Source organism: Mesoplodon mirus (assembly GCF_964341445.2).
Source record: "Mesoplodon mirus genome assembly, chromosome: 12".
Lineage (NCBI taxonomy): Eukaryota > Metazoa > Chordata > Mammalia > Artiodactyla > Ziphiidae > Mesoplodon > Mesoplodon mirus.
This window is the reverse complement of record NC_138988.1, coordinates 15,509,896-15,533,219: the sequence shown is the minus strand read 5'-3', so window position 1 is coordinate 15,533,219 and position 23,324 is coordinate 15,509,896. Positions and strand designations below refer to the sequence as shown.

The 23,324-nt window shown below is 36.0% G+C and overlaps 1 protein-coding gene across 3 annotated transcripts in view; it reads left to right on the top strand.

Moving 5' to 3' along the window:
* CHL1 (cell adhesion molecule L1 like) overlaps positions 1–23,324 on the top strand; it is a gene marked incomplete at its 5' end in the record, with an annotated part of 78,806 nt that overhangs the window by 53,832 nt on the left and 1,650 nt on the right. For 2 of the 3 annotated variants that reach the window (XM_082638236.1, XM_082638235.1), the window contains 11 exons: positions 3,002–3,103; positions 3,285–3,482; positions 5,016–5,086; positions 9,836–10,058; positions 11,290–11,405; positions 11,541–11,745; positions 11,977–12,099; positions 14,952–15,131; positions 18,426–18,587; positions 19,228–19,359; positions 21,019–21,091. In XM_082638236.1, coding sequence (XP_082494362.1) covers positions 3,002–3,103; positions 3,285–3,482; positions 5,016–5,086; positions 9,836–10,058; positions 11,290–11,405; positions 11,541–11,745; positions 11,977–12,099; positions 14,952–15,131; positions 18,426–18,587; positions 19,228–19,359; positions 21,019–21,091 — 1,585 coding nt within the window. The remainder of the gene's footprint in view (positions 1–3,001; positions 3,104–3,284; positions 3,483–5,015; positions 5,087–9,835; positions 10,059–11,289; positions 11,406–11,540; positions 11,746–11,976; positions 12,100–14,951; positions 15,132–18,425; positions 18,588–19,227; positions 19,360–21,018; positions 21,092–23,324) is intronic. The other variant, XM_082638237.1, reaches the window with a different exon arrangement.

The following is a 23,324-nucleotide window of genomic DNA, read 5'->3' as shown; positions in this document are numbered from 1 at the left end:
TCCAGATTTCACCATCCACCAGCTCTCTGAATCTGGAAACCTGACCTGTGTGGACACCAACAAACCACTTACCCTCAAGCTTTCATTCGGTTCAGCCAACGGGGAGCCCTGGCAGCAGAGGCAGTGGGGGGGAGAATGTGTTTTTTCTGGATAATTCCTCCCTGCAGGCTGGCTGTGTGTGTCCCTCTGCCAAAGTCACTGATTCTCTCAGAGGCTTTGTCCACACAGCTCTCTCTGATGGGATTCCAGTAACTGCCCTGCCCACCCCTCACCCCCCACCCTGGATATCCCGCTCACATCTTTTGAAAGAGTCTTGATTAGAATCTCTTTGAAGTACCCTAACTTGTGTGAACTGTTTACTCTCTGCTGTGCTGGGACCCTGACAAAGACATTCTTACAGTTTTCTCTCATAATTCTGTTTCAGTGGGCACCATTTAGTTTTCCTTGAGTTTGCTGATAGTCCTTAGGAGAGGTTTGATTTGGCCTAAACACCTTTACCGTATGTCTAGATTAATCCTGATTATTAACAGGTATTTGTATCTTTAGCGCTTTGGTTGCTGGGATTCACAGGTAGGTTGCCTACCATGGGTACAGACTGAGAGGAAAGAATTCAGTCTCTTTTGAGGTAGGCTGGTGAAAAATGAGTAAATAGGCAGGTTCTGTCCTAGTGAAGCAAATGGCCACTATATTTTAAGTGAGATAAATGACCACCATCTTTCAAGCGAAGTGAATGGCCACCATGTTGGGTTTTCAAAAAAAAAAATGTAGTTCCCAGGTGGTAGGTGGTATGGACTTGGTTCAAAAGAATGAAACCTTTAGGTGATATGTTTCAGCTATCTCAGGGGCAGAAAGGTTCAATCCTTAGTAATCATTCCAGTAGTAATTCTCCAGACCAAATAGTTGAGCCTAAGGTAAACTGGAGTTTATCCCAGGCACGACAATTTTAAGTGTAAATGTCAGGATCCATGGCCTTTGCCCCCGAGTATTTTGAGCAATGGCAAGGAGACTGGGGTCCCTGCCACTTGGTACATGCCATCTAAATTTTCTTGTGAAATTTAATACATCTGTCTTGTAATGAGGCTGCCATCTTCTAGAACTGTTCAGTTTTGATCATTTTAAATAAATAGTGGCCAGGATTACATGTACTATTTACTTATGAGGTAATTACCAAATGTTTTTAGAATGAAAAGAAAATAATAAAAAATAATCTATGAGATAGGCTGCATTTTCTTAACCGCTTCTTGGCATTTACATTCTAATTTTCAGGGCAGCCTCTGATTTTAAGAAGCATAGACCCATAACTGACAGTAACAAATGACAAATCCATGTATAATTTCTAAAAGACTCTTTTTCGAGGAAAACAGTGTTTTAAAGTATATGCTTGACCCATTTTAAACAAGTTACTTTCAGACGCCTTGCCAGAAACATCCTTTAAGAGCATCATTCGTTTAGGTCTGAATTGCAGCCCATCAATTGTAACTCCATGTGATTCTCGGAAAGAGCAGATTTTAATGTCAGACACAACAGGCTGCATCGGTTGGTTCAGAAAATGTCAGAAATGAGTGGCCTTAGTAAGTGCTGAAGAGGAGCCTAAGTTCTCCGAGCTCAGAGATCCTCAAGCCTGTTGAGGAAATAAATTCTTATTTAAGGCTCTACAGTGTAGACACAGCCACTGACCACATTTTTTAAAATAAACACATTCTCTTCTGAATTGAAAACCATTTTTTTGTCAGTATAAATTTCCAACAATTGTCAAATACTCAGCAGGAGCAATGGATGTTGCTTTCCACTTGGAGAAGAAAGAGCCCAGAAGAAGGCCCCATTAGATATTACTTTCATTGTCTCATCTGAGAAAAGATAAATGTCCTTGAATACATGGGAGAATTGAAACCAAAGTTTGGAAGTCAGGATCATTAGGGATCAGATTTTTTTTTAACTGTTCCTTTTATTTTTAAAGTACCAGACATTTCCATGTACTTTAACACTTAAAATTTGTCATCGCCTACTCAATTTTCTAGTCTCTGTCACAACATTCAGTGCCATATCTTCCTCTTCCAGTATAAACACCCTTCCTATTCTTCTTTAGAACTCCAGGCCAACAGAATATAAAAGTTGCTATAACATACTGATAACTCACTGTTACAAATTAAAATAAAAATCCAAACCATGTAGAAAAGAAAGCCTGAGTTTATGTTCTCTTATGTTCCTGTAGTCGTAGGGTCTAAATTTATTGCTCTAATATGATAATTAGATGCATGGTTGAAGTGATAATATATTTTTCACTTAATTAGTCACAAAACATTTATGTGCAAGGCACTGTGGGTGGTGCAAAAATTAATAAAATATGGTTCCTACTCTGGAAGATCCATTTAGTCACATACAGGAGATGAACCAGGCATATAAATAACTGTATGAGCTGGAAGATGCTTGTCTCCTTGATCAAGTTGATGTTTCTCAAAATTCATTGTTCATGATATCTACCAGGACATTTGTTTAGAAATGCAGACTCCTGGGCCCAGCTCTTTCAGTACGCCAGAGAAATAGGGCCCAGAAATCTTCATCGTTAATAACAACTTCTAAAAAATAATTCTGATGCCGATGGTCAAAGATGGCCCCTTGAGAACTGGGAATCACCAAAGAGTGAGGTAATACAGTAGGGAAGGAATGTACAGATGTGAAGGAAGCTGCATTTGTTTTGGGGTTTTTTTCTTTTAACATCTTTATTGGAGTATAATTGCTTTACAAGGGTGTGTTAGTTTCTGCTTTATAACAAAGCAAATCAGCTATACATATACATATATCCCCATATCTCCTCCCTCTTGCATCTCCCTCCCACCCACCCTATCCATTTGAAATAGAACCAGAAGGATTGGTGAGATTTGGCAGTTCAGAGTGGAGACGGGCCCCGAGGGGAAGGGGGCTTGCAATGTGCCTGAGGAAGTGGGATCGACAAAGGCAATGATCTGCTTTCTCCTCACTGTCATTTTTCATTATTAATCAGATGTTCCGGATCCACCAGAAAACCTTCACTTGTCTGAAAGACAGAACAGAAGTGTTCGGCTGACATGGGAGGCTGGAGATGATCACAACAGCAATATTAGCGGTAGGGAAGACGGGGTAACTGTAGTTTCCAGAGTTAAAATTAGTATTAAAGCCATTAATACCACCAAGGGTGGATTATCCTTAGAACATCCTTTAAAATGTTTAATATTGTATATAAATCTTAGTATAACTTAAACATTCTCAATCCATTCTAATGTGTTTTTCTATGTTCCTACTGCCAGAGTACATTATAGAATTTGAAGGAAACAGAGAGGAACCTGGAAGGTGGGAAGAATTGACTAGAGTCCAAGGAGAGGAAACAACAGTCATGTTATCTTTGGCTCCGTATGTGAGATACCAGTTCAGGGTCATAGCCGTGAATGAAGTAGGGAGAAGCCAGCCTAGCCAGCCATCAGACCATCATGAAACACCCCCAGCAGGTATGTAAGTTCACACCTCAACTTCCTAACAAGTTTTAGTCTGTCGCATCTTTGAACAAATAGAGGGAGGAAAAAAGGATTGATAACCTGGTGTAGGATTTTAGATTTCTCCCAGTAGAGAGCTTGAATAGTTCTGTAAACTTAACAGCATGCAAACTATTTAAAGTACATCAGTCTCAAAAGTCGTATGTAAATGTTTGATAGATAGCAGGATATTACAAGGAGGTACATGGACAAGCATTACTCTGAGTAATTTCTGACAGCTAAGTATTGTGTTAAAATCAGGTACCATAAAGTAAGTTCTAAATTGAAGTTCAGTATATAGGGAGAAAGTCAACTTTCTCTCTTTATTTTTCTCCTCATTTCAACTTCCTGAAATAAAACATTTGACATGTTATAGGCAGCTTGTTAAATTTTCATTGCATCTAATGTCATTAATTTTATCCATTTAGTATATTTTTGTATCTCAATAGCTAAACGAATATCTAATACCTATCTAAATTCCCAAGATGCTTTTTAAAAAAATTATCAAGAATGAGCATGCTGTAGTAGTGTATACAGAATTCAAACTATAATATTGTAAGAATGAAACTTATATAATGTTATAAACCAAAAAAATAATGACAGCGCTGACATCTATATTACTGAATTGGGATTGGTTATCAATGTGGTCATAGCCTGGTTTTTTTTTCCTCTGGCTGAAATAAATATGCTAGGATAGAATTCCCTTTTAGGATTGAGAAAAAGCAAGGGGAGATAATAACTGAATCAGATACTTGTGTGATTTTAGTATAAATTCATCTTGGCACTAAACTCCATACTTAGCCCTTTTTTATAAAATGGATCCATCTGAATATGTTTCGTGGGCACGTTAACTGCTGTTTCCTATTTGATGCCCCTAAAACTTGGCTGTTGATATTAATACATGATCTTTAATTTTATTCGCTTAGAGGCAAATATTCAGAACAAAATTTCTAACAATAATTCTAATAGAAAAAGTAAAGCAGATTTAAAACTAAAAATGTATATTTAAATAGTGGGTTTAGATTTTTAAAAGCAGGTTTAAAATTTAAAGAGCAGGGTTAAAATGAAGACAGGTAAAGAAAACCTTCCACTCTCCATTGAATAATAGTTATATCACTCCATGAACAGATTTTACTCCCTGAAGTAAAATATATATTTAAAAGCTGCCTTATGTGAGGTGACAGATGTGTTAACTAACATTATTGTGGTGATCATTTCACAATATACACATATAAATGTTATATATATGTGATATATATACATTCTAAAATCATCATGTTGTACACCTTAACATAGTGAACTTACACAATGTTATATGTCAATTATATCTCAGTACAGCTGGGGAAAAAAAACTGCCATAAATCTTTTTTCAAACTGGGCCAGATAGAAATAAAAAAATATAATCAAAGTTTTAAAAAATCTGTTTTTTGTGGGAGGAGGGATGATATGATGATTTATCTATGGACCATACAGTGGGAAAAAGTAATTTTAATACTTGTAATTTTTCAGCTCCAGACAAGAATCCACAAAACATAAGGGTTCAAGCTTCTCAACCCAAGGAAATGATTATCAAATGGGAGGTGAGGATTCTTTTTGTGTTATTTATTACCTTTGTGTGTTTTTCCTTTTTTTAGGTCCACATGCTAAGTATGATGACAGAATAATATATTTTAAGAACAAAGGGCTAAGATTTGTATATTTTATAAATATATTTTATTTGCATATTTTAAAGATCATCATGATTAGAATGTTGTGAAATAGAGTTTAACAGTGGTAGATAATTTAAGAAAGGTTACACAGGTTGATTTTGTTATAATCCATCCCCCAAAGTTTACAATTCCTAATATTTTTATTACCAATATTCTAAATCCTCTCCCATTCCAAAAAATACTGAAAGTCTTTCAGTAAATTTTGGTACATGGGCTAATAAAGATTATTCATATAAAAAGGATATGAATAGGAATAGTTACCACTTACTAAGCACTATTAGGCATTTTGCGTGCTCATTTCAAATTCTGAGAATAGTGTTGTCAAGAGAGCATCATTAATACTGTGTTCTAGATACAGAAACTGAGGTCCAGGCTGATAGATAGACTGGCCCATCACCACACAACTAGAAATCAACAGAGCTAGGATTTCAACATGAATATCTTTGGATTTCAAACCCTACTCGTTTTCTCTTTATATACATCTCTGTTAAAAGTTACTAAAATAGACTTTCCTCCTTGAATTTGGCATAAAATCTTATATCTGCTCAGATGACTTTAACTTTTTTGAATGTCATTTCTAAATTTCTTCTGTAACAGTGGAAAGCTGTTTTTCCCCTCTATTATTTTGACATTTGATGAACAAGTATTTTAACTTACTTGAAAGTAGATTGCCATCCAAAGATTCTGATTAATAATAGTTTTCCAACTTTGAACTCATTGAATTTTACAAACATTTTTGAATGTATGCTGGAATATATTAATTTATTTCCACACCTCATTTCAGATGTGATTTTTTTGAAGAATTTTAGAACGTACAAAGTTTGATTTCCTTTTTTCTTCATCATATATTGGTCTTATACGACAACATTGCCCATACCTGCAAAATATGTAGTCAATAATTTTATGTCAAAACTAACCCTTTATTCCCATTTCAGTGAAATTAAGTTTTACAAATTTGAAAAAAAAGGTAATATACAGAAACTAAATATATTCAAGAATATCATTATTTTCTTGAATATGTGGCCATAAATAGCTGCTACCACATTGTCCTGGTGATTATTTAATTTAGAATTTGAAATTATGTTAGTATCTTATTCTTTTAGAGTATCTCTCCTTCTTTTAAATTCCATGGAAATTTCTGTAAGAGAAATGATATAACTGATCGATTAGATGACAGTAATAGTGTATAATTACCAGGTCAGATCCTCAAAGAAGTATACCATTTTCCACTAACATCAGCTCCTTAATCCTCACCACTCCTCTGGGAGGGCTACAGTAGCTCCATGGTATCAGCATTACATTCTGTCCAGAGAAGCTGGGACTATCAGTTTAGTGACCTTATCCAGATGCCATGCCCCGAGTCAGTAATGAAAAGAGGGCAGGAATCTGCAGTCCTTCTTACTGATCATCTTACTCATAAATCACTCTTCTCCCCCCCAAAGATATATAAGACTGATTACTAATGCTCTCTTCTTGGAAGAATGGGATTATACCATGAAAGTGTTTACAATTTGTCTTTGAAGAGTAAATGACATGTAATTTAGTAATTAATTGACCAGAGGAAGAAAGTACTCAGAGAGATTTGGAACTATGTTGACAATTATATTCATAATATATTCCATTGTGTTTCATATCATTTTGAAATGTCAGAGATCTAACAACTATAAGCACAACCGGTGAAGTTTAAGTACATTTACTCATCAGTTACTGTTTTGCATCGATTATTGTGTAAAAAGGAGTTAAATGCCAGGTAATTCCCCAAGTTGACAAGCGCACACTGTGAACATATTACCAGATCCCATCCAAAGACTGACTCACAGAATAATTCCTGTCTACAAGATAATGACCAGAGAGAAGCAGTTTGTTTAAAAAAAAAAAAATCTTTCACAAAAGGGTTAAATAGGAACAGACTAGTTGCCCCTAATTTTTGTTTATGTTTTCTTTTTAGCATTAAATATGAATAAAAGTAATGTATTTTGAGGTCCTTGGTTTATTTATGGCAATTAAAAAAAGTCTTTGTTCTCCTGGAATGTATAATCTAGTTGGAGAGACGGACAATAAGCAAATACATGAGAAATAAAACAATACCATTTTGAAAAATTCAATGGAGGAAAATAATATACAGACTTTTGTATGTAGCTTGTTAATGAATGTGCATTTACTCACTGAATGGGTGAAACTTATATTACAGTCAAAAATGAATTTCAGTTTATTTTATTTAGCTCATGTTCTATTATATATGAATTATCTTTATAAATGTGTCACATTAAATATTAAGGATACAAAATTTTTTTTAAAGTATTAAATTTGAACTTACGGATAGAACTAGTCTTTTTAGTTAGCATTATCTTCTAAGATTCACTTTTCTTGTATTACGTAGGTCACGACTCACTCACATGTTTTAAGTGTTAAAAAATGATAATATCCTATCCCTCAAAACAGAGAAAAAGAGCCCACTGCACCCTGATTGGTTAAATAATTATACCCTGATGAGTTTTGCTTGACTTTTCCCTTTGTTCTTAGGTGTAAATGTATTTATGTTAAATTTGAACTTCTATAAAATAGCAAATTTCTAATCTCAAAGACTCCAGAAAACAGAGGAACAAAAACAAAACAAACAAAAACCCAATTCACTAATGTTTGGGAAATAGGAACTGCTTCAGTTACCTGATTATATGATCACAGCCAAGTTGTTTCACTCCTAAAGGACCTAGGATTTATTATTTCTACTGCAAGTATAATAAGAAAATCCACCACCTTTAAAATGAATTTAGGCAGTACAGAAAATCTGTCCAGTTTCTAGATGAGTCATCATAACCTTGCTTTGTTCATAGATCTCTTTGAAAATACGATAGAAGTATAGTTTTGCTCTAGAAAGTTATACATAGAAAGTTTTCCTAACAGTTTCACGGCTTTTCAGATCCTTTGAAGGGCACTCATGGACCCCATCTAGAGATGCCTAGCCATCAAGTTAAGAACCTCTTTTATAGAGATTCCTTCCTTCCGAGCAGCTTCATGAGCAGAGGGGAGGCTGGTGGTCTTTCCCCACCACTCACATCCCTGGCTCCGTATTGCTCCTCTGGTCTGTTATCTTTAGTGGGGGCCTATTTGAGAGTTTGCTGAGGTTTTGTTGTCCACTGTCTGAAAGCCCAAATACAAAGTATTCCTGCAGTTTCTTTGGGAGCCTAGGCACCAAGGAGGCTGGCGATTTAGGTAAGATTTTTCTTAAAAGTGTTGCCTATGGTGGTGGCACAGTTAGTTTTAAATTTTTCCAGAGAGCTTTATCAAATGTAATTATTTTTCTTGAAGCAAAACATGTGTAAATTGAATAATAGTATTTGTACACATTTATTGTCAGTTGGGACTGAAGGAAATTGTAATTGCAGATTGTAGTATGGAACTAAAAGCTTGTGGCCTGATTTATCCGGGCAATGCTAAAGCCTCCAGTGAATTTATATTTATATGAGAGTAGAAAATATCTTGGGAGAAAACTTGGAAAGCAAAACATAAACAACGACTATGAAAATCTCAGAAAGTGTTTGTTTTGATATTTTTTCCTACTAGCTAATTTAAGTATTCACCCTGGAATAAGCATAGACTTGAAATTATTTTGCTGATTTAGTGTATACTTTCAACTTAATTCCATCCAGTCCTTCTAACAAGTACTTTCGTAAAGTAGACTGAGTCCAGAAACATTGTAAATTCTGTAAGAACACTATATATGATATTATTGAATCACTTGCATATACAGACAAAACTACTATTTATATACGTGACCCTTATAAATCTGACTAAAATCACATTTTTTAATGTATTCTATATAACTGATTCACTTAAATGCACATTCCCATTTTTATGATATTAAATAGATGGTTTAAATCACATTGATGTTTTTGGAATTAAAGTACTGTTCGATTAAAAACTGGAGTGGAAATAACCAATTTCCTATATGAGAAATTCCTCCACTATATATTTCTATACAGCAAAATAAAGTGGAGGGTGGGAAGCGCTTTCTCGCAAAAGAAATAGAAAGAGAATGGGCCAGGAGCTGGGGAAATATTTTATTGTAGAGAAGAGTACATCTTCTGGGTACTAATGTATAAAAATGCTTATTATCCAAAAATATTTACTTGCTCTCTTCTCTTGGAAGGAAGACGGAGGAGGATGGATGGAGTCGGGTAGAAAGAGTTCTGACTGAAAAGCCATGGAAAAAATCCCATTTATATCCATGGAGTTCATGGCCACGTTCTTTTTATTTCTGCAACTTCTCTGAGAGTGAAAAAAAAAAAAAAACAGAATACAGAACAAAGTGTAAACATAAAGCTAAAACCCTCTGTGGAGTCTCTTAGTAAATTCTTTCATATGTGAACTGTTAGGCATGATCCAGGCATCTAAATTGTGAGAGTCTCTACTTGGGGAGGTAAGGGAGCAACTTTCAAGGTTAAATTTACAGAATGACAACATTTTTCACAAGTATTTCTAAACCAAAGAGGGGGATTGAAGATCTCCCAAGAAATGATACCTTTATTGCAGCGTTTCTTGGGCCACTTAGGGTGGCTTCTGTGTTTCTGACTCAGCATGTCTGTGATCACGCGGGGTGAGTGTGGCCTTCTGTTTTAGCCTCTGAAACCCATGGAGCAGAATGGACCTGGACTGGAGTACAGAGTGACCTGGAAACCACAGGGAGCTCCGGTGGAGTGGGAGGAAGAAACAGTCACAAACCACACCCTGCGGGTGATGACGTCTGCTGTCTATGCTCCATATGATGTCCAGGTCCAAGCCATCAATCACCTGGGCTCTGGTCCTGAGCCTCAGTCAGTGATTCTCTATTCTGGAGAAGACTGTAAGTGGCGCACCTGAAACCCCAAGTACTTCAAGAATAGTTTCTCTCAAGTATATTACACTCTGTCGATGAATATTTTTGAGCGACTACTGCATGCAAAGTGGATGTACTAGCTGTAGGAGATAAAAAGACATATAATACACGGTTTCTACTCCAGGGTTGACTGCAGGAGAGTTGATCATTATAGGGTGGTAAGGAAGAATGTTGAAAGGTTTAATTTTATTCAGTTTCCCAAAAAAGCTATTTCTGTAATGAAAATCAAAGACTTGGAATCAGCAGTGCCCACAGTTAAGCAGCATAACTGTCATAAGGTTTCCAATCACATCTGCCCTTACTTGTCAAGGACTTCCTAACAGCTGCCTGCTGTTGCACCCTTGCCTCAAAGCTGGAGCCTTCCTAACGAAGATGAGGTGCACACCCAGATTTGCATATGAAATCTCACGTGTGCGTGCACACACACACAGTTTTGAGGTACTGGTGATATGATCTTATTATTAAATACTTATACCATAATAACAGCTGCAAACAAATTATTGGAAAAAGGAAAGACTGCATTCCAAATCTGTACACGGTAGGAGTTATTCTCATTGTTCTTGCAGTATCCAAAGTAATATTTCGATCCAAGAATAGAAAAAGGTCTAGTTCACCCGCTACCTAAATTCTCACTACACAGGACTTCTCACTGTGAACTAATATATTAGTCTTGGCTGCAGTGGGTTTGGTTGATTCGTCTGTAGTTAGCTCCCCTGTAGAACGGGGATAATAATACCACTCTATAGGGTTGTTCTAACAATGATGTAAGCCAATCCAGTATAGGCCCTTAGCACAGTGTCTGACACACAGAATATGCTCAATTAATATCAGCTCTTCTTATGAATATTAGATTCATCGAACTCCCAAGTAATTTTAGTTATATTATTAGTCTAGCTCACATGTTTCCAGAGGCAGATGCCCACAGAAGATTTTACTGGCCACTGTTTTCAGTTACATTGCCCACACTATCCATCTGAAGGGGGGCTTTTCTCAGTGTGGTCCAGGCTCTCCTCTTCTCTAGAAACCTATTTGGACCCTGAAACTCTTCTGTAATGAGCAACTCTTGGTTCCATTTGCAACTGATTTGAGACGAGTGTTTTCCTCAGATTAAAAAACATGAAAGATCACCTTTTGGAAATGATGCTAATGATTGTGCTTGGAGATTACTGAAAGCTAATCCTTCTTATGTGCTTAACAGATCCTGATACAGCTCCAGTGATCCATGGGGTGGATGTGATAAACAGCACATTAGTTAAAGTTACCTGGTCAACAATTCCAAGGGAAAGAGTACATGGACATTTGAAAGGATATCAGGTTTTTATCATAGATTTTCTTCTTCTCACTGTGGAATTAATATATTTCCTGTAAATAAGAACTGATTCCAGAAGAAGCCAAAAGAGAATGTGCCACCACGGCTGATATGTTAAAGGGTTCCTATTTTCATTGCAGGTAAATTGGTGGAAAACAAAAAGTCTGTTGGATGGAAGAACATATCCCAAAGAAGTAAACATTCTGAGATTTTCAGGACAAAGAAACTATGGAATGGTTCCTTCTCTAGATGCCTTTAGTGAATTTCACTTAACAGTCTTAGCCTATAATTCCAAAGGAGCTGGTCCAGAGAGTGAGCCTTATATATTTCAAACACCAGAAGGAGGTGAGAGAATAACAATGTAGAATAACGATGTATTTAATAAATATCCAATTTTTAAATAAAAATTTAAAATAAATAACAAAGTAAATATCCCAATGGCCAAGACATTTCCTCCCTTATTAGTTAATCCGTACTTAACGTCATATGAGTTAGCTTCTCAATTTAATAAACTGTAATTTTTTAAAAGAAATTTACCAATTTATGAGTGTCTGTTGTTGACCTTGTGTTTTCCAGTACCTGAAAAGCCAACTTTTCTCAAGGTCATCAAAGTTGATAAAGACACTGCCACTTTATCCTGGGGACTACCTAAGAAATTAAATGGAAATTTAACTGGCTATCTATTACAGTACCAGATAAGTAAGTACATATTTGAACTGGATTTGCCTAGTAATGTTTAATTTTTTCTGGTTGCGTATTTGGTTTACCATGCTGGGAATCCAATTCATGGTTTGTAAGCTGGCATACTTCCTTTACAGCACAGGGGTTTGTAAACTGGCTGGCAGACCAAATCCAGCCTGCTGCCTGTTTGTATAAAGAATGTTTTATTGCAGCACGGCCATGTCCACTCACTTAAATTTGTCTATAGCTGCTTTCTCACTAAAGTGGCAAAGCTGAGTAGTTGCCACAAAGATTGCATAGCCCACAAAGGCTAAAATATTTACAATCTAGTCCTTTTTGGAAAGGTTTGCCAATTCCTGTTTTAGAAGAAAAGCAGTATGTTAATAGGTACCAGAAAACATGCATTTAATATGTATATATATAAGAGGCCTTGAGCATTAGGAAATATGCAAAGAAGAACTAAATGATGTAGTGGAGATTCAAAGCACACTAACTTCCACACTACACTGCCTGTTCTGTCTCTGGTGCATGTTTCCAATCTCAACCCTGCATGTATTTGTATTTGAGAATCCTCTATTGGTAGCCCGGTGGTACAGTCACGTAATATTGAGAGAACCAAGGAGTTGTCTTTGGACCATTACGGTAGGCTCTCCCCCTATGCTGCTGTGCCGTTAGGTTAAAAAAAATCAAACAAACATGTTTAGATGAAATCAGCTCATTTTTAATCATAATGCCTCCCATCTTCAATAGTTTTCAAATCTAGGCATCATCTCAAAATGGAAATTAGGGGACTGAGCTCATAGAAAAAATTTCAACTTTGAAGACATGAATTCCTAAACAACAAAAACACCAGGGGGCTTCCCTGGTGGTGCAGTGGCTGAGAGTCCGCCTGCCGATGCAGGGGACACGGGTTCGTGCCCCAGTCTGGGAAGGTCCCACATGCAGCGGAGCGGCTGGGCCTGTGAGCCATGGCCGCTGAGCCTGCGTGTCCGGAGCCTGTGCTCCACAACGGGAGAGTCCGCAACAGTGAGAGGCCCATGTACCGCAAAAAAAAAACAAAAAACAAAAAACAAAAAAAAAACGCCAGGACTATAGAAACCCAGTCTACACTGCTTGCAAAAGTCAACTTGATCATAGCCCTGAACTGCCATCAGTCAGTTCAAGGCTTGCAGCAATTCAGGTCAGGTACCAGCTTTAGCTTCTGATGGCCTATTCTGTTTTAGGTACCTATGATTAAATGGATACAGCCATAACCCTAATAGAGGCAGCATATTAGCGTCTTTGAGTGTTTGGTATGTAGCAGGATCAGTAAGTACTAAGAATTCTCCCTGCATTTTTAAAAATTAAAACAGGAAATCTATGAGGTATGTACCATCACTACTTTATGGATGAGAAGCATATAGAGCTCACTTACAGAAAGCTGTGCAGTAAAATAAGTGTCACACAAGGATTCAGACCCAGCTCAGTCATTCTAGAGGCTGAACTGTAAAGCCTACACTATTCCGTGAACTGGATTTCAAACATGTAGAAAGCACTAAAGAAATATTTGAAGACTTTCCAAATGTCACTTTGCTTGATAAAGATATGCCTTATCTTTATCCTCATAATGAAGAAACTCAACATTAAATTCCAACCTTCATGATCTGTATATAATATATAAATTTATTTTTAAAACAAGTTCTTAGAATAGATAGAGAAAAGGCTGAAATAGTAACAATTGCAGTGGTTACTGTACTACTTGATATGTGGATTTTTAAATAAATGATATTATATACTTATTCTGCTATTAATATTAAGTGATTAAAATATTTTTAGGTGGCTTATATGTTTTTGTGGCTCTTATATATTCTAAATAGTTGTCGAGTGTGTATATGAGAGCTCTCTCTACTTTCCTGAATTCTTACATTGATTGTGGTAGTTTTTCAATTGATTGGTGGTATTTTACAGGAATGCTCTCCAATAATCTACAAATGGTGATTATTTTACTTTCTTCTTTCCTGTGTTTGGATTATTAGTTTCTTTTTCATTTCCATTCATATCATTGCATTATATAGACCAATGGAGGCATTTTTATGTTAAAGAGTAAATGTATTTTTTTTATGGTCTCTTGGACTGAGAGTCAAGAGTGTTTATTCTAGCCATTTTCTTACCACTAATGGCTGCACAGTTTTGGAAATACCATTTCATCTCTTGGATTATTCTTATGGCAATCTTACAGTACTTTGTGCTCTTGCACAAATATCATGATCTTGCTCTGTGGCAGATTCTTTGAAAGGCACTATCTAAATCATCTTTTTCCATATATCACTTTACATAGTGCTTAGTATACAGTAGATATTTATAAATATGTAATTTATCAGTTTCTTGAGTCTACATATGTGAGTACTTATTTGGTGCCACATATTAAACCAGGAATATAGAAGACTCATGTAAATTATTGTCCACATTATCACACCAGAAGGAGATTAAAAAAATACTTAAGGATACAATGAAAATATAATAATGGGGGAAAGTTCATCATTTTAAATAGGTGTGGTAAAGCTGGAGTGATTTTCCAGTATGGCATAGTGATTAAAAACATGGGCTCTGGAGTTAAAAGGCTATAGTTTGCATTCAAATCCCAGGTTGCCAGTTAGTGGCTCTAGGTCTAGGCAAGGTGTTTATTGTTGCTAGACCTTAATTTTCCCATGTATAAAACATCATAATAGTTACATGTACCTCAGAGAATTAAGTAAGTTGATAGCTCTCAATAATTAACATAATATCTTGCAGACTACAAGCATACATAGACGCAAAGATAAGAGACAACATAACTTGAATGGTTAAGGCTGTGAAATTTGAGCCGTTGATATGCCTGTTTATTTCTTTAGTAAATGACACCTATGAGATTGGAGAACTAAATGATATCAACATTACAACTCCATCAAAGCCCAGCTGGCGTCTCTCAAACCTCAATGCAACTACCAAGTACAAATTCTACTTGAGGGCTTGCACTTCAAAGGGCTGTGGAAAACCCATCACTGAGGAAAGCTCCACGTTAGGAGAAGGGAGTAAGTACGGGAGGTTTACGCATGCTATGTTTTAAACTGCTCTGAAAGGGCTGCATCATGCTCATCACTGTAAATTAGAAATGATTGTGATCTCAATCTCTCTGACCTTCTGTTTTCCGCTAACGTAGAGAATTTATTTATCTTGTTTCTAAAGTTCACACTGACTCAATGTATGAACTTCTACACATCAGTAATCAAACTATACCTTTAGTGTATATAAGGTCAGGAACTATAATTTTGCTTAATTAAAATAGGGGGATATAAGGTCAAAAAGTTACTTGTAAGATTAGTAGAGGGATATTTTTCTTTTGGAAATGTTTCCACACGGGAAAATATTTGCCTCTTGCACTGGTGGACATTTTGCAACGCTGATCTAATACATTTCACCTCCATGTCATGACTCATATATACATTGATTCATATATCAATTTTAGTTTACTCTCTACTGGTTGATGCCAAGTAACTAGCTTGAAAATGGCTCATAAATCTCTGGTTTCATTTGTACAATTCTCCTAATGCAACTGCACTTTTTTTCCAGCTCAGGCCATTTCCCTTCCCAAATTATTTCTCCAATTATGATTTTAGTGGTATTTTTACTAAGCTTTCTATGTTATCAACAGGGCATCAGGAGAGAAAATAAGAAGGTAGAACAAGAAAGGGAAATGGATTGGAGGAATGGATATACACACTAATAAGTTTAAAAAGAGGGCCTTGTGTAGAATTCAAGTCCATCAGATTTAGAGGGATATTTGAGGCAGGCAGAAGGAAATGGGAGATGGTAGGAAGGGAAACATAAATAAGTCATTTATGTGTCATATACTACATGTCCGCTGTTCTGGATGCTTTCCCAATTTTTAGACTATGGAAAAAGAATAATAATGAAGAAAATTGAATTGTCTATCATTTATGAAAGATACAGATGGAAATGTATTTACGTTTGTGAATCAGTATAAAATCAATGGGTTTGTGTGAATGGTTATGCTGTGACCTTTATTGTCAGTTTGTTTCTTCCTCTCATTTTGTTCCTACTGTAGCTAAATAATGAAGAGCTTCTGTTTTCCTCAGACTCCCTAAATACTCCAAACTCCCTTTTATGGGGAAAAAATATATATGTATATATTCAAAATGGTTTCTCCCCAAAAACCCACAAGTTATTCCCAAGGATGAATTAGACACCAAGTGAAATGAAGAACTCATTTACTTACTCCTAAGAGGTAGATTTAAAGATGGTGATTGAAAACTTTCTAGTAACTAAAAGGTTCTTATTTCTCAAGAGTTCAAACGGGTATCAAGTGTTCAACACAAAGAAAATAAGTCAGAATAGTGGCAATGTAAATATGCAACTTTCGTATTTTCTAAAACAGAATTTAGGGCATGGAGAGGGTTTTTTTGTTTTTTGTTTTTTAGGACCAAGACCATAGTATGTGTCAGAAATGCTAATCCCATTCCTGACAATTTGAAGCATGTAAGAAAAATTCACAAAATTGCCTTACAATAGTTAGGCATTCTAGTATCTATGGAAATATTTGGAGAATTGGGGCTTGGTTGTGTTTATGTTTGACAAACTCTTTTCAGAGGGTAGAAAATGCTGTTTATGTGGTTTTATAAATGATGCTACATCTTTTCTGCAAATTAAAGATATAACTAATGTGCTTGAGTGTTTTACAGCATATTTCTTCACTCTCATGTGTTGTAATTTGAAAATGTTTCTTACTAGTATGTTTGTGCTCTTCTTCAGGATTCTGCATTTTCAGCTACTGTCCCCTTCCCTAATTGACACTGATTTTTCTTCTATAGGCCTATCTTGCCATATTTACAGGAAAGAAACTGTAATCTCCTTCTGCCACTCAATTTCGGCATAATCTTTGAGAAAAAGAGAAAAAATATATATATATATATACTTCTACTGAGGAAATCCATCTTGCTATCACTAAATACTCTAAAAATGATAACTTCTGTGCAAATTGGAATGAATTTCTGTGTATCTTCCTTCTCTTTGCATAGATGGCACATTTTAAGGTCATCTGGCATTAAATCAGAGAATGGGATTTGATACACAAGCATTTTTTTCCCTCTCATTTTCTGGTTGTCACTCTGAGTTTCAGGTGGCTCACATTCCATAATCTAACTGGGGGAAAAAATGGAGTTAATCAGAAATATTCGTTTTTGAGTCATTACTGGTTTGAATAAAACACTTGCTCGGCTCTATTTTTCAAAAGCTTGCACTACTTAATGTAACACTAAATTTCTGTGTTTCAAAGGCAAAATTAATTGTGTTTTGTTTCAATGGCGCTCAATCTTGAAGGCTTTCTTCAGCTAATATAACTGGTCTTATTTTTCCCACGGTGCCATTTTTTAACGCTCCTTGTGTTATCAGTAACTATATAATCAGTTTTTAACTCTGTGGTGAAAAGTTGTAACTAAATTTTAACGTGTGACACATTCTCATTTAAAACAGTGTAATAACTCCTAATATTCTCAACATGGAAATATATTTCATTTTCAATATAACTTGTTAACATTCCTTGGTTTACATTTATTTTATTCTTAGCAAAAGTATGGATCAAAAGGGAAAATATTTTAGGTATTTTGTTATAATATTAGACAGTAAATGTATATTTTAATGAAACGAGTCATATATTTATCTGCTACTGGTATTCTATAATTAATATATTGACATATTCATGTTTCTTTTGAAAAGTATAAATTTCTCACTTTGAAAATCTCAATGCATTTCATTTAAATGTACCTGTAAACCTGCATTTTTATGTAGCTTAAGTTTCTACAATTTTCAAATATTTAATATATGAGCATACTGTGATGCTATTCCACCAATATTTATGAAGACAACCAAGGCAAAAAGAAGTAATAATACAGAGTTAAGAGTTTAATGCCATATGCTTTCACTTATAAGCCAAAATTGCCATATTCCGTCCCTGCTAGGTTTGTGAAAGTCCAAATTGCAACAGATGACATTGTATAGTTTTTTAAGTCTGTGTTTGGTTTTAAACCATTCATATGACCAGGCGGATTTATAGTATCGCTTCATTAATAAGTAAGTGCATCATCTTAAAAGGACATGAATTCAGTTCATTTCATTTACTCCATATCAGCATATTAAAAAAGAAAATCTTGAAACACTGCTTTTCTTGATCTTCTGATAATTCAGAAACTGAGGGGGGAAATGCTACAAAGGGCTCTCTTATTCATCTCAAATAACAATACTTTTTTACTTTTCACGTCCTACTTTTCAGTGATGACCATTCGTATGATTTAACTGTGTACGTTTCTTAGGTAAACGTGTCGAGAAGATATCAGAAGGAGTAAATCTTACTCAAAAGATTCACCCAGTAGAGGCATTTGAGCCGGGAGCTGAACATATAGTTCGCCTACTGACTAAGAATTGGGTTGATAACAATAGCATTTTTGAAGATGTAATTGAGACAAGAGGGAGAGGTGAGAAATGAGACTCTGTTTGGAGCCATCTTAGACAATACATCTGTGTTCTGTAGATTAATTTTACATACTTCCTATATTAAAGATAAAAATATGAAGTATGTTAGCTATAAAAACAGTAGTTTCCATTTGTTTTGGCATAGCATTTTAAAATTGTCAAAATGAAAAATGTTTCACCAAGGTCCGAGTTATCCCTTATTGTTTTTACCAGAGTAGTTGCCTAAAAATGTCTGCTGCTAATTAACGTGTGTTAATAACAGAAACCAAAAAGAAAACCACAGCCAAAACCCCAGCGTCTCCATAGCAATCTGCATGTAACCGAGGCAGCTTGTGCTTTTGCTTGCTTGCTTGCTGTTGCTGCCGTATTTAACTGCATCTGTCTCTACTGTCTCTCTTTGGTTTTCATCCTCAGAATCAAACGCAATTTGAGAGGGCCCTTTCTAAAAAATGATTAAATGATTTATCAGTATTCTCCCAATGAAATGTCCTTCAAATCACATTCCCTCTAGGGTCACTCCAAGGAAGAAATAAAATTGATGAGATTTTGTGCGTTTAAAAATGATGTTTAATTTTTCCCAGAAGGGCATAATTCCAAAGACCGTTTCTAGTGCTCAACGTGTGACTTCTCTTTGTACAACAGAATATGCTGGTTTATATGATGACATCTCCACGCAAGGCTGGTTTATTGGATTGATGTGTGCGATTGCTCTTCTCACGCTAATATTGTTGACTGTTTGCTTTGTGAAGAGGAACAAAGGTGGAAAGTACTCAGGTAAAGTTTCTTAATATGACTTTGAATTTTATTAAATTCTCTTTAATTTCTCAGAGGCCATCTTCAGAGACATTTTAATATTTTTTAATTATACACTTAAGTCAAATTGATATTAGCACATTAGGTATACAGTATACTGAGAGGGGGGAAAAATTCCTATATTAACTAACCAAAGGGAATGCGTGTGGTCTAGAATATTATCTCTAGTTGGTTGCTTGTTTTCTTGTTTCTAGTATATAAAATAGGCTCTAGGGAGCCACACAATACTTCCAAGCTTCTGTTTTCTATCTGTAAAGTATCACAGATGTTGGTAAGACCTGTTACTAAGTCACACTCATATATTTTAATGTCTAAAGAAGGACCCATTTATAGTATGCCTCTCTACACATTCATGACCCAGAGATGTTTTGTATTAGTCCATTCTAATAGTACTGGCTCTGCTAGGCAACTGGGTTAAACTTAACCAGTGCTGGGAATGCATTTCTTATTACCATGACATATATCGGATACACTGCCTCTTGAATTAATTAATTGTTAATTAATATCTGGCTTTAATTTCATTCAATTTCCAAATTTCTTTTGTCTTTTTCAGATACACATGTTTTGTTGTTACTATTATTATTATTTTTGCTTAGCATTCATGATGCTTTTATTACATAGGGGGAAAGACTTAGATCCTAGTGCTATTCGTTTGTTGATGTTCAGATCAGTGTGAAATTCTTTACTGGCTTATGATCCATCCAGCAAATATTTTGGGGAGCCCATTATGTATATTGCACAATCAAACAAGAGAATAATTTCTAAATTAGATTGTAAAGTTACACAGAATTTATGCCATTATACATGTTTTCTTCTTGCTTAGACTGAATTTGTTAGGAATTAGACTTTTAATGACTAATGAATGCTCTAGGTAATTAACTGGAAACTTTAAAGACAGAGAGCATTTCCTTTTGAGTGTCCCAACGAAATGTCATTTGTGAAATGTTGCACTCTCCAAATTCTGAAGAAGCTTCTTCAAATCGTGCCCAGAAAAGAAAAACAAGTCAGCATTTCATTTTTAGGACAACTAAGAGAAACTCTCAGGTCTTCGCAAGTAGTGGTAAAAGGTGCTATGAAGAAGGATTTTAGTTTGAGTTTTCCTGGTAAAGTGAAGCAAGAGCCTCCTTGGCCTGTAGCGCAGTAGGCAGAATAAATCTAATTTATTCTATGTCACTATAGACTTGAATATTCTGATTATTGAGGCAGTTTGGCGTAAGAGAGAGAACCACCAGATGACTGACTTTTTCTTTAATTCCCCTTAGTTTATAATGACATAGATCTATCAGCCAATGACATCTTCAAAAAGTTTAGGATAATAAAACGTATATACAGTAATTTGGTCTTCATTAAGAGACCATAACCAAGTTATGGACTCTTCCAGTATGACGTGTTGCCCACATAACACTACATTACTTGTGTGCATATCTGCAGCAGCCTGTAACTCTGATGACAAATAGACAAGCCAGAGAATCCTTTTTCTTTTTTTATTTGAATGCAGAGATAACTCTGATGGGTGATTGATAGGTACAACCACAACCAACCTGACTTTCACTGTCAACAGCACTGTTAAATATGTCTTTTAAAAATTACTTGTATTACTCCCCTCCCCCTTTTTTTCAGTAAAAGAGAAGGAAGATCTGCATCCAGACCCAGAAGTTCAGTCAGTGAAAGACGAAACCTTTGGTGAATACAGGTAAACATTACGTTCCATTGAAAAATGTACCAGAGCACATATTCATCAGGTTATAAGCTTACAAATATAAAAAATGTTTCTTCTTAATGATGACAGGAGTGTATTTTAATACTCCTATAAAGAATAGTTTGTTTAAAAAGAAAAGAAAACAGAGGGCCTTAAGTGGCCCAATCAAATTTCTCTGTGCTGAGGTGGGGATGTAACCGCTATCTAGGTAGCGTGTGTGCTAGGACACTTTTCTTGAAAGGTGTTATGCAGAGGACACTACTGTTATTTAGACTGAATATCCATAGCTGGAGTAGCTAAAACAGCTTGTAGTCTCTCCTTACCATGGCTATTGTGAACCCAGGTTGTATGCAGTTTACACCCATAAACATGTATCCTGGGCACCTATGGTGTGTACCTAAAAGGTGACTGAGTCACAGAGCATGTCTTCAAGATGAACCTAGCCTTCAGAGGGAAAAAAGTATCAATGCAAATAACTGTAATTAATCGAAGAGAATAAGAGAGCAGAAAAGGGAGCAACCATTTCTGCCTAAGAGGAGTTGTGGGAAGGGTCCTTCCAAAGGAGGAAAGGATGAAAAAGATGGTGTTACTCTTAACTACCAGACCAAACTTACGAAGGTATAAAAGTGTGTCACACGTAGGAGAAATTGCAAGAAATCTGGTATGAGGTAGGTACCTCTTCTTTTCTTACCTGTTCTTTTCTAGGATGCCATTGTTTTCAGTCAGGTCCTCTGTATACTGCAGCCAAAGGAGCTATTACAGTTTCCAGGCATGTGTGGCCGTTGGCACACAAGACCCACATCCATATCAAATAATGGACTTGATGGGCTCTGATTGGCCTCACCCTGGATCATTACTATAATCAGGGATGTGGAGTATTCTGATTAGCCATCCTGCATTAACTGATGTACATCTGAGCCTCATTCTAGGCTCTACTTTGTGCTATACTTATTTTTCTTTCTTCCATCTGAGGTAGTTTCCATGGAGAAGGAGCATTAAAGGCTGAAGGGAGAAAGAGAGAAAAAGAAAACTTGGAATTATACAAATTTAGGAAATTGTGACTCAAATCCCACAAGGCAGGGGTCACTGAGAGCCTATGGCAACTGTTGAAAATACTTTTGAAAGACAGATATTACTAGTTCGATTTTATGAGGAAAAAGCTAAGCCATGCCTTATTTAAAACCCATTACCTCATATTTTGCTGCTGCTGTAAAAAGACAGGTACAATCATCCCCTGCAGGCTTTCACCTGGCATCTTGTTAGTTAATATAGTTTCCATCATCTTTCCCCAAAACTACATGTTTATCCGGAAAATTATTCAAGGAGACAGTTACATAACGTGAATTCTCATCTTTCCAGCTTCTGGTAAGAGTTGCTTCGCTATTTGTGGCCTGGTCCTTAAGGTAGTGCCACATTTTGTCTTTTTGTTTTCTTCGTCTTTGCTTTTATAACTGTAGCATCCCAGTTCGGGAGCCAATTACTATATGAGTCAGGACAGTCTGGGTCATGCTGCTGTCGAAAACAACACCGTACATTTTTCTTTCTCAAGTTGCGTGTGCAACACAGATGGCTCGAGCCATCTTGGTCACTTGGGAGCACCGGCTGGTGAGCGAGCACTGAGGGTCAGCACAGCAGAGGAAATGGAACATGGCAAATGGAGCACTGGCTGGAAAGTGACATGTCACCTCTGCTCACTTTGGCCAAAAGCAAGTCACATGGCAATGCATAACTCAGGGCAGTGAAGTATCATCCTGCCACGCCTCCAGAAGGCTGAGATATGGACCTATTTGATGACGAGCACCAGTGACTACCACCTACTATCAAGTGCTAATAGCATGCTAATTATATTTTTCTCCCAAATTTTCCTTTTTTAGAATTTTATAAAATCTTCTAATTTGGTGTACAGCTTTCTAGTGTGATGGAAGTTGATATTAAAAAAAACCCATCATCTAGAAATGAAGAAAACTATATCATTTTACAGACCTTTTACTAACTCAGACTTGCTTTTGTTGAAGAATAGAACGCAAAGCATAAATGAATATAGGATACTTGTAGTATTTCTGTTTTAAAAATGCCAGCTTTTTTTTTTCCATTTAACAAACCTGAGTTTAGAAACTATATTAAAGAAAGTTCTTTGGTCACAAGAAACAGAATTTGATTGATTAACCTAAACAAGAGAGACATTTCTGGAGGGATTTGGAGGAACGTGCAGGATCAAAGGGTAAAG